The sequence below is a fragment of the Castor canadensis genome, chromosome 5 (assembly GCF_047511655.1).
Source record: "Castor canadensis chromosome 5, mCasCan1.hap1v2, whole genome shotgun sequence".
Lineage (NCBI taxonomy): Eukaryota > Metazoa > Chordata > Mammalia > Rodentia > Castoridae > Castor > Castor canadensis.
This window is the reverse complement of record NC_133390.1, coordinates 69,295,717-69,307,778: the sequence shown is the minus strand read 5'-3', so window position 1 is coordinate 69,307,778 and position 12,062 is coordinate 69,295,717. Positions and strand designations below refer to the sequence as shown.

Below are 12,062 nucleotides of genomic sequence, written 5' to 3'. Positions count from 1 at the left end.
CTCTTCCCCATAGTCATTCATATTGCATTTGCCTGTTAGAATTACTTTCCTCAGACTCTAAATATATAATATCACTTTTCAAGCTCAATAACTAATAATTGAGTCAGGTGTGGTGCTTCATTCCTGTGATCCTACCATGTGGGCGGCTGAGGTAGGAGGATTGTAAGTTCAAGAGCAGCATAGACTATATAGTGAAACACTGCCTCAAAAACAAAAACAAACAAAAAAAAGTAACTAACAGTGTACCCCATCCTTTGTATGTTTCCACTTCTGATAGGATCCTTCTGTTTTCCTATCTCATGCCAAAATTATCCCTCAAAGAGGTTAGAGCAAAGTAGAACAAAATAGAAGAAGCAATATATTTTGGAGCTTGTGATTCAAATCTATGAAACTTTAGGTATGATATGTTTTTAAAACATTTACTAGATGAGAGGACAGATTTGGAGAATTAATCTCTCTTTCAGTTATGAATATTAATTTGTATTAATATTCAACATATATTGAGTACATATTGTAGTTTTTGTTCCTTAGGCAAAATGTAGTTTTCCTTGAAATCCATAGTTAATGACCTTCTCTTTTTTTTTCAGGCTTGAACATGACAAGCAGCTTTGGGAGTCCAGGGTCCAGACAGAGACCCAGCATCAACAGAAGGTCTGTGATACTCTACAGGGGGAAAACAAAGAACTTTTGTCCCAGCTGGAAGAAACTCGACACCTATACCACAATTCCCAGAATGAAATAGCTAAGTTGGAATCAGAACTTAAGATTCTCAGAGACCAGGTGACTGATGTAAATAACTCTTTAGAAAAATGTAAGGAACATAAAGAAAACTTGGAAGAGATCATAAAGCAACAAGAAACTGATGTCCAAAATTGTAAATTCAGTTGCGAGCAACTGGAGACTGATCTTCAGGCCTCCAGAGAACTAACTGGGAGGTTGCACGAAGAAATAAATATGAAAGAGCAGAAGATTATAAGCCTGCTTTCTGGTAAGGAAGAGGCAATCCAAGTAGCTGTTGCTGAACTGCATCAGCAACATGATAAAGAAATTAAAGAATTAGAAAACCTATTGTCCCAAGAGGAGGAGGAGAATATTGTCTTAGAAGAGGAAAACAAAAAAGCTGTTGACAAAACTAATCAGCTTATGGAAACACTAAAAACCATCAAAAAGGAAAACATTCAGCAGAAGGCTCAGTTGGATTCCTTTGTTAAATCCATGTCTTCTCTCCAGAATGACAGAGACCGCATAGTAAGTGACTATCAACAGCTGGAAGAGCGACATCTCTCTATAATCCTGGAAAAAGACCAACTCATCCAAGATGCTGCTGCAGAGAATAATAAGCTTAAAGAAGAAATTCGAGGGTTGAGAAGTCATATGGATGATCTCAATTCTGAGAATGCCAAGCTAGATGCAGAACTGATCCAGTATAGGGAAGACTTGAACCAAGTGATAACAATAAAGGACTATCAGCAAAAGCAACTCCTTGAAGCTCAACTTCAGGAAAATAAGGAGTTGAAAAATGAATGTGTAAAATTAGAAGAAGAACTGAAGGAGTCTGAGGAAGCAAAGAAGAATCTGCAGAGGTCCTCTGATGCCCTCCAAGAGGAGAAACAAGGTTTATGTAAAGAGATCGAGAGCTTGAAATCATCTGTTTCCCAACTAAAGAGACAAGTGACAGTCTTGCAAGAAGAAGGTACTTTAGGTATGTATCATGCCCAGTTAAAAGTAAAAGAAGAGGAGGTACAGAGGTTAAGCATGATGCTTTCCTCCTCTCAGAAGAGAACTACAGAACTGGAAGAGGAATTAGTTTGTGTTCAAAAGGAAGCTACAAGGAAGGTAGGGGAAATTGAGGATAAACTGAAGAAGGAATTAAAGCATCTTCACCACGATGCAGGGATAATGCGAAATGAAACTGAAACAGCAGAAGAGAGGGTAGCAGAGCTAGCGAGAGATCTGGTGGAGATGGAACAGAAATTATTTACAGTAACCAAAGAAAATAAAGATCTCACAGCACAAATTCAGTCTTTTGGAAGGTCTATGAGTTCCTTGCAAAATAGTAGAGATAATGCCAATGAGGAGCTTGATGAACTGAAAAGGAAATATGATGCCAGTCTGAAGGAGCTGGCCCAGCTGAGAGAACAAAAGGGCCTCTTAAACAGAGAGAGTGATGCTCTTCTTTCTCAAGCTGCCTTTCCCCTGAATAGCACTGAGGGAAACAGTTTGTCTCGCCTTGAGAAACTTAACCAGCAGCTCATATCCAAAGATGAGCAACTGCTTCACTTGTCCTCACAACTAGAAGATTCTTACAACCAAGTGCAGTCCTTTTCCAAGACTATGGTCAGTCTGCAGAATGAGAGAGATCACCTGTGGAGTGAGCTGGAGAAATTCCGAAAGTCAGAAGAAGGGAAGCAGAGGTCTGCAGCCCATCCTGCCTCTAGCCCAGCTGAAGTACAGAGTTTGAAAAAAGCTATGTCCTCACTCCAGAATGACAGAGACCGACTAGTGAGTGTCTAGTTCTTTCAGATCTGTGTTTGAGAATGTTTTAATCTTTCTTTAAATTGGTTTCTATTTTGATAGAAAAGTATAAACATTTCTATATATATTACCTATGTATAAAATCAGGGATAGTGTTATACATCTCACAGGCTCTGGTCTTAACACAAACATTGTGCCATTACCATTTTTAAAAAATCAAAAAATTTCCTTTGCACAGAACTCTCCATTAGCTATTAAAGGGGCTGAGAGAGCTTGTTTTACATATTTTATATACACATACAGAAACATGTAAATGGTTCTAGAATTTGTCATAGTTTAAGTGAAAGAAACAGGCATCACTTAATGCCTTTTTACAATGATATAATTCAGCAGTTTATCATCTGGTAGAGTTTGGGGTGGAAAGGACTAAGCTCCTATCAAAAATGTAACTCAATAATTTGTCAAGAAAAAAGTTAAATGTGAAAAGAGTTAATTAAATCAAGTTTAGCTAGGTACCGTGGTACATGCCTATAGTTCAAGCACTCAGGAAGCCCGTGTGAGTTCGAGGTCAGCCTGAACTACAGAATGGGACCCTGTCTCAAAAAAAATTTAAATGAGTACTTAGTAAAGGATTATTTGCAAGCTGCACTATTTGCCCACTTTCTTTTAATACTCACCTTTTTTCTGTGATAGCAAAAGCTAGGACTGGAGGTGTGAAGGATGCCTGTTTTGCAAGTGTGAAGCCCTGAGCACAAACCCTTGTCCCACCAAAAAATAAATAAAAATAAAAAAAGAAAGCTAAGGAGAATCTCTAATGTAGAATTTTGCTGCTCTTCATAGGAGCTAGGCATCTAATCCAGGATTTTTATTCTGAAAACTTCCACATCATCAAGATTCAGAGGAAAACCCAAAACTGTATGGGGCAAGCCAGGTTGTCAGGAGATTCTACTTTATGATGTTATAGTCTTCACTTTCATTACTGTCTCTCAGCTCTGTCAAGACTGGGTACTTGTAGGAAAATAGAACAAAAGGAAATACAGTGAGCTTCAAAAGGCCAAATTTTTCATTTTAAAATGTGACTCATGCCCAGAATCTGAAAAGTCTAGTTTTTAAGATTAGCCTTAGTGAAAAGAGCATTTCTAACTATAGAGTCTTGTGAAAAATTTTCATGTCCTTTGTTGGTAGTGTGCTCATTCCTATTATACTTAATAATCCATTATTTATAGAGATAATTTTTTCCCTTTTATAATCTTAACAAAGCTCTCTTTTTAGGTGTGGCTTTGACATATATAGTATTATATATATATACACACACACACACACACATATATATATATATGTGTAAATATATACAGGTTAAACTCAAGGTTTCACACTTGCTAGGCAGGCACTCTACCTCTTGAGTCACTCTGCCAGCCCTTTTTGCTGTGATTATTTTTGAGATATGTTCTCATTTAAGCCTGGGCCACAGTCTTCCTATTGTGCTTCCCATTGAAGCTGACGTGACAGGCATGTGCTACAGCAACCAGCCATTAGTTGAGATGAGGGTCTTATGAACTTTTTGCCCAGTCTGGCCTCAAACCACAGGCTCCATCCCTGCCTCCCAAGTAGCTAGGATTACAGGTTTGAGCCACCTCACCCAGTCCCTCTTGTTTGTTTATATTTTGAAAATACTTTGAGTTCAACAGACTTTGTCCTGGGAATTTGGCCTTTTGTCAATTCTTTCAGAACACAAATACACAAGGTTCTCATACAGGACAGCTATACTCACAGCTATACTTTATGGCATGCTGGTGTTGATTATCTTATAACTCAGTTTTTTTTCTGGTAGCTATTAGAATAAATTCTGATTTAAGTGACCATGTTTCATTCAGTGAATTACTTTATTTGTCTTATCTAAGCAGTAAACTTTATATCTCTCAACTCCAGCTTCACATTTTTATTTGCTAGATATTGATAAACCAAGCTAGTTTTCAAAAAATTATTTCCATATTTCTATAACTCATGGTAATATTCTTCTGTTCCTAAAACTCATAACTGCCTATGGTTTTATTCCATTTAACCATCAAGGTCTTTCATTCCTTTATTACAAATACGCCTCAAGGATCTTTCCTTCTTTTACATCCCAAAATATACTTTTATAACCTTACCTTTCGATAGTTGTAGTAATTCTGCTTTGAAATTGTCACTCCTTCAGTAGAGGTAAGTGTATTCCTGGATAAGTACCATTGCTGGATAAGTCTTTCTGAAACTCTACTTTCTTATTACTGCATGAGTCAAAAACCCTTCAAAGTTGTACTATCTCTTGAATGGGCTTCAGATTCAAATCCCTTAGTCCACCATTTAAAACATTATAAATTGTCTTCATCTTTCTTTTCAGCCCTTCCTTTTACTTTCACTACTAATACCATTCATTCTGGCCAAAATGGCCTACTAAGTATGCAGTATTCTCTCATTGTAATTTAACTTTGGTTAAAACAACTCAGTGTTTAAATTTTTATGACTACAAATGCTATTAGAGCTGTGATGTATCACTCATATTTTCCTCAACGTCTTTCTTTTTTTTTTCTTTTTGGTAGTACTGGGGTGTGAATTCAGGGCCTCATGCTTGCTAGGCATGTGCTCCCTGACTTGAGCCACTCTACCAGCCCTTTTTTGTGTTGGATATTTTGTTGGCCTCAGACTTTGATCCTCTTGATATCTGCCTCCTGAGTAACCAGGATTACAGCCACTAGCGCTTGGCAACATCTATCTTTCCTAGAGCTCATAACTATTTTTGTTGTTGTTACTTAGTTTTCTTTGTAATTTAACCCTAAATATACTTTCATTTGTTGACATCACCTCTTTAGATGTTTATTCCCACCAAGTTCATCTTAATAAAGAAAATTTTCAGAGTCTCTCATTTGCTTCTTTATGAACCGGTTGCCCTGTACTCCTAGGACACAGTTTCATCCCAGAATATTTCCTTTTACCTCTCTCCTGTGTTAGATCTTCTGTTTCTTATATAGTAAAGCCTGCCTTATTCATGGATTTATTACCTGAGGTTTTGACCAAGCACAGTCAAAAGACAATAATAAAAAAATCAAAAGAAATTTCAGAAACAAAAACTTTAAATTCCCACATGCTCATTACACAAATTTGCCCATGTTATCTTTAGTTATGTTTAAATCATTATATGATCTGTTTCCCTGCCCTTAATTTTTTATGAAAATCTGCCTTCCAAAAAGCAAATGACATCCAAAAAGCAAGGTAAAAGTTAATGTGCTTAATTTAAGTTATAAAGTAAAAATTTAGATTTGTTGAAAGGTGGCATGTCTTTAGGGGAAGTCTGGTGATAGTATGGGAAAAATGAATCAAGCATCCACAGTCACAGTACAGTACTGAACTCTGCATCTAAGCATTTGTGGCAGTCTCCTTGGAACCATATATTTATATACTTTCTTTTCTTGGTTTTGTGCCATTATTTTCATGAAATTATTCAGTAGTACCATAAGAAAATACACAGGGGAGATAAGTTTAATCAAAATGTTTTTTATTTCCCTCATATCTAATAGGTAGCTTATTCTAGGCCAAAAGTAATTTCCTTTCAAAATTTGTGAAGACTTTAGTTTATTGCCTATTAGCTTATGTTGAGGTTCATAAGTCTAAAGCTATTCTAATCCCTGATCCTGTTCTGTGTTATCTGTGTCTCCCTGCTCCTTCTTCCTTCGCTTTATCCCTCCCTCCGCTATTCTGAATTTTTATGATAATGTGACTTAGCGTGAGTCTGTTCTCCTTAGGTAGGGTCTGTTGTCCACTATCACTCTGACTAGTCCCTTGAATCTAAGAAGTCATACCAATTTTTAGAAATTCTTTAATTATTTGTTTATTTTTACCTTTTTCACTCTTCCTTTTCTCTTATTAGTCCCCTCCCTCAAAATCCTGGTAACTATATGACCTTCTGGATTGGTTCGCTAGTTTTCTTGCCTCTTTTTTCAGAGGCAAGAAAGTATTTTTGTTATACTTTGGAAAGATTTTTTTCACCTTTATCTTTTGACCCACAAATTGAGATTTTCATTTTTACTATCATACTCTTAATTTCTAAGGAATTCTTTTTTTTCCCTTTGTCTTGTGGATAGATTATCTCTTCAAGGATAGTGGCAGTAATGTCGTTTTCTGACATCTTCTTCGTTTTTCTTCACTTCTAGAAATATCTGTTGTAATGCTTCTTATTTCTAATATCTCTTAAATTGTTCAATACATTATATTTTTCTCTTGCTAATCTCTTCTAAATTACCTTCTGCTTGGTTTTTATCCCTTTATGTTTGTCATTCTTCAGGTGTGGATTTGTCTTCATGTTGAAGGACAGGGTATAAAAAGCTCATGAGTCTCAATGAAAGGTGATCTTGTTGAACTTATTTTTGGTAATTCCTAAGTTAGTTAGTCTGGTCAAATTTCTAGGAGATCATCTCTCATTTTCTGCATGGAAGGAAACAAGCACTCTCCAAGCTGAGTAAGGGAAAGACTATAAGCATTCAGAAAACATGCATTCACTTATTCACAATTCTTTTTGAGTAGTTCCTGTACTCAGAATTGTGCCTGGTGTTTCATAGTCCAGAGATACTTCCTCTCCATTCTCCAGAGTAAAACTTCAGTTGTCAGTTGGGGTAACAAAAAGTGTAGAACTGAGGGAGGGGATCTAATTATTTCTTAAGCAGTTTTCATCTAATCCTCCATCTCAGGCATACCTCCCTCCCACCCCCATCACCATTTTTTTCCAAGGGTACCCTGTGCTGTTAATTCCTGGGCCTTTTGAAGATTCTGCAGAGTAAATTTTGTTGATTCTTGGCTTTCCCTACCGCCGCCTTAAGATTTGGCTATCTCAGATCTGTTAAGTCAGTTACCACTTACACATCTGATCTTCAGCTTCAAAAATTTGTTGCTGCTGACCTCTCTGTTGTCTTCCTGTTCTTGTGTTTTATGCTTTTTTAAAATGCCTATATTGTAGCATTGGTGATGTTTCTAAGTGGTTAAATGAGGTATGTGTTCAAGTCTCATATGTTGCTCAGGTGTCCTGACATCATTTCTTACTATGAAGCTTTGAATGAATATTAGGAATAAATGGTTTGAAAATATACCTAGAATTCAGTTTTGCTAAATCCAGTTCCATCATCATCACTTTTTATCTTCATCATCACTGACTTTATGTATGAAGTACATTAATTTTCTCATTTAAGTCTCATATTCTTATTTAAAAAGTACTGTTGTTATCCTCACTTAGTAACTCAGGGAAATTAAGACTTAGAGGGTATGAGGACCATGTATATCCATATCCAGGAAATAGTGGGATATCTAACTTTAGAGTCTAAATGTTCTTTACTACTATGATGCACTGCCTTCCTTATAATTAACATCAGCTAAGTTTGAATTAAGATTGATGTCTTGCTGGGATGTCTCAGTGGTAGAGTACTTGCCTAGCATATGTGATATCCTGGGTTTGAGCCCAGAACTGGAAGGAAATATGAAACAAAACTTACAGACAGAAAAACATTATTAATGTCCATATAAGAAAGTTTAGAAATCTAGCCAGAACATATAACTACATGGAAAGTCACTCCATCTTTACACTTATCATTCAAAATAAAGTTGTAGGTCCTTTAAGTCTATCCCAGGTCAGAACTGTAGCTCTAGAATCAACATGGGAGTTTGGGGTCAGGGTATGCAGTAGAAAGTGCAGGAATGTTCAGGCTCTGCAGCCTTGACAGCAGTTCCATGAGTGCCAATGGACTGTTAGTGTATATAGTCTGTTAGGGTGTCTGCTCACCTAGTAGAGGAGCTACTGATGACTTCTAGCTGGGTGAATGGGATGTGATGAATCACCCTTTAACTTTCCCTTTGGTTAAAGTTGAAGGAACTGAAGAATCTGCAGCAGCAGTACTTACACATTAATCAAGAAGTCACTGAGTTACGTCCGCTGAAGGCTCAACTCCAGGAATACCAAGATAAGACAAAAACATTTCAGCTTATGCAAGAAGAACTCAGGCAAGAAAACCTCTCCTGGCAGCATGAGCTGCATCAGCTCAGGTATGACTATCCCTGAATTTTGATCCTTTTCCTTTTCTTTTAACTTTTATTTTGAAATAATTGTAGGTTTATAGAAAGTTACAGAAACAGAACAGAGAGCTCCTATGTGCCCTTCACCTAGTTTCCTCCATCCTGCTTTACTGTAGTATATTATCAAAATCAGGAAATTACTGGGCACAGTGGCTCACGCTTGTAATCCCAGCTCTTAGGAGGCGGAGATCAGGAGGATCACAGCAAAAAGTTAGTGAGACCCCATCTCAACAATAAGAAGCTGGGCATGGTGGTGGACACGGTGTGTGCCTGTGATCTTAGCTATGTTGAAGCATAAGTCAGAGGATCGTGGTCCAAGGCCATCTCTGAGCAAGACCTTATCTGAAAAATAATCTAAAAAGCCTGATTCAAATGGTAAAGCACTTGTGTAGCAAGCACTAGGCCATCAGTCCAAACGCCAGTACCACCAAAGCAAAAACAAAACCAAAACTAGGAAATTGACTTTGGTACAATTCACAGATCTTACTCAGTCTTCACCAATTTTTATGTGCATCTATTTGATTGTGTGTGCGTGTGTGTGTGTGTGTGTGTGTGTGTGTGTAGGTCTATGCGGTTCATCACATACATAGATTTGTGTAAACACCACCACAACCAAGACACAGAACTGCTTCATCACTACAAATAGGTCCCTAGTGCTGCTAGTATATAGTCACATTCCCCTTCTGCCCCCATATCCTTAGCTCTGGCAACCACTGATTTGTTCTCTGTCCATATAGTCTGGTCATTTTGAGAATGTTTTACATTTGGAATCATAAAGTATATAATTTTTAGAAATTGGCTTTTTCCCCCATGTGTGATAGTGCCCTTGATATCTGTAATGTATAAATCAACAGTTTATTCTTTTTATTGGTAAATACGATTCCATAGCATGAATGCATTGCTTTAACCATTCACTCACTGAAATCTCAGCTCTGTAAAAAAAAAACAACAATAACCATGTTATCACAACAGACAAAATTAAGGTAGGAACTATAATTCTGGGTTTTTTAATTCAGCATTATTAACAGATTCAAAGAATAAGGTATGAAATCAATGCACAACAGTGTGTAAGAACAAATCTAAATACTGCACTCTCATTATTGACATTTTCTTACTATTTGACTTAAAATATTCAGGAATAGAGGTATGTCCCAGTCGTAGTGCACTTGCTTAGCATGTGACATGTTGGTGGGGATTGAACCCCGTTGGTGGGGTTCAATCCCCACCAACAATGCAGCTTCCCTAGATAATTCAAGAACACATTTTTTTGGCCAAATGGTGATGACGATAGTTACAGAGAAGGTTTAAAAAAAAAGTTGAATTTTATTCTCTGGAAATTCAAACTTCATTTACAAACTTAAGAGAAAAGATTCATTGTTCCGTTTCATCCTTTTTGGTTCTGGGAAGAGTTACCCCAGCTTTATTCAGTTAGAGTCTTCATTCATTGCCAAGAGATCAGGCATTCAGTGCAGCCTCCTTCAGTGTACTCTAAGGCTGATCATTGAAAACAGGGCCTTGTTTTTTTTTTTTTTCATTTTTCTTTTATTATTCATATGTGCATACAAGGCTTGGTTTATTTCTCCCCCCTGCCCCCACCCCCTCCCTTACCACCCACTCCACCCCCTCCCGCTCCCCCCCTCAATACCCAGCAGAAACTATTTTGCCCTTATCTCTAATTTTGTTGTAGAGAGAGTATAAGCAATAATAGGAAGGAACAAGGGGTTTTGCTGGTTGAGATAAGGATAGCTATACAGGGCATTGACTCACATTGATTTCCTGTGCGTGGGTGTTACCTTCTAGGTTAATTCTTTTTGATCTAACCTTTTCTCTAGTTCCTGGTCTCCTTTTCCTATTGGCCTCAGTTGCTTTAAGGTATCTGCTTTAGTTTCTCTGCATTAAGGGCAACAAATGCTAGCTAGTTTTTTAGGTGTCTTACCTATCCTCACCCCTCCCTTGTGTGCTCTCGCTTTTATCATGTGCTCATAGTCCATTCCCCTTGTTGTGTTTGCCCTTGATCTAATGTCCACATATGAGGGAGAACATACGATTTTTGGTCTTTTGAGCCAGGCTAACCTCACTCAGAATGATGTTCTCCAATTCCATCCATTTACCAGCGAATGATAACATTTCGTTCTTCTTCATGGCTGCATAAAATTCCATTGTGTATAGATACCACATTTTCTTAATCCATTCGTCAGTGGTGGGGCATCTTGGCTGTTTCCATAACTTGGCTATTGTGAATAGTGCCGCAATAAACATGGATGTGCAGGTGCCTCTGGAGTAACAGTCTTTTGGGTATATCCCCAAGAGTGGTATTGCTGGATCAAATGGTAGATCGATGTCCAGCTTTTTGAGTAGCCTCCAAATTTTTTTCCAGAGTGGTTGTACTAGTCTACATTCCCACCAACAGTGTAAGAGGGTTCCTTTTTCCCCGCATCCTCGCCAACACCTGTTGTTGGTGGTGTTGCTGATGATGGCTATTCTAACAGGGGTGAGGTGGAATCTTAGTGTGGTTTTAATTTGCATTTCCTTTATTGCTAGAGATGGTGAGCATTTTTTCATGTGTTTTCTGGCCATTTGAATTTCTTCTTTTGAGAAAGTTCTGTTTAGTTCACCTGCCCATTTCTTTATTGGTTCATTAGTTTTGGGAGAATTTAGTTTTTTAAGTTCCCTGTATATTCTGGTTATCAGTCCTTTGTCTGATGTATAGTTGGCAAATATTTTCTCCCACTCTGTGGGTGTTCTCTTCAGTTTAGAGACCATTTCTTTTGATGAACAGAAGCTTTTTAGTTTTATGAGGTCCCATTTATCTATGCTATCTCTTAGTTGCTGTGCTGCTGGGGTTTCATTGAGAAAGTTCTTACCTATACCTACTAACTCCAGAGTATTTCCTACTCTTTCTTGTATCAACTTAAGAGTTTGGGGTCTGATATTAAGATCCTTGATCCATTTTGAGTTAATCTTGGTATAGGGTGATATACATGGATCTAGTTTCAGTTTTTTGCAGACTGCTAACCAGTTTTCCCAGCAGTTTTTGTTGAAGAGGCTGCTATTTCTCCATCGTATATTTTTAGCTCCTTTGTCAAAGATAAGTTGCTCATAGTTGTGTGGCTTCATATCTGGATCCTCTATTCTGTTCCACTGGTCTTCATGTCTGTTTTTGTGCCAGTACCATGCTGTTTTTATTATTATTGCTTTGTAATATAGTTTGAAGTCAGGTATTGTGATACCTCCTGCATTGTTCTTTTGACTGAGTATTGCCTTGGCTATTCGTGGCCTCTTGTGTTTCCATATAAATTTAACAGTAGATTTTTCAATCTCTTTAATGAATGTCATTGGAATTTTGATGGGAATTGCATTAAACATGTAGATTACTTTTGGGAGTATAGACATTTTTACTATGTTAATTCTACCAATCCATGAGCATGGGAGATCTCTCCACTTTCTATAGTCTTCCTCAATCTCTTTCTTCAGAAGTGTATAGTTTTCTTTGT

The 12,062-nt window shown here is 37.4% G+C and overlaps 1 protein-coding gene across 6 annotated transcripts in view; it reads left to right on the top strand.

Annotated features, from left to right (window-relative positions):
* The window catches only part of Golgb1 (golgin B1), a 65,062-nt gene that overhangs the window by 41,982 nt on the left and 11,018 nt on the right, over positions 1–12,062 (top strand). For all 6 annotated transcript variants that reach the window (XM_020185058.2, XM_020185059.2, XM_074073254.1 and 3 more), the window contains 2 exons: positions 588–2,502; positions 8,360–8,538. In XM_020185058.2, coding sequence (XP_020040647.2) covers positions 588–2,502; positions 8,360–8,538 — 2,094 coding nt within the window. The remainder of the gene's footprint in view (positions 1–587; positions 2,503–8,359; positions 8,539–12,062) is intronic.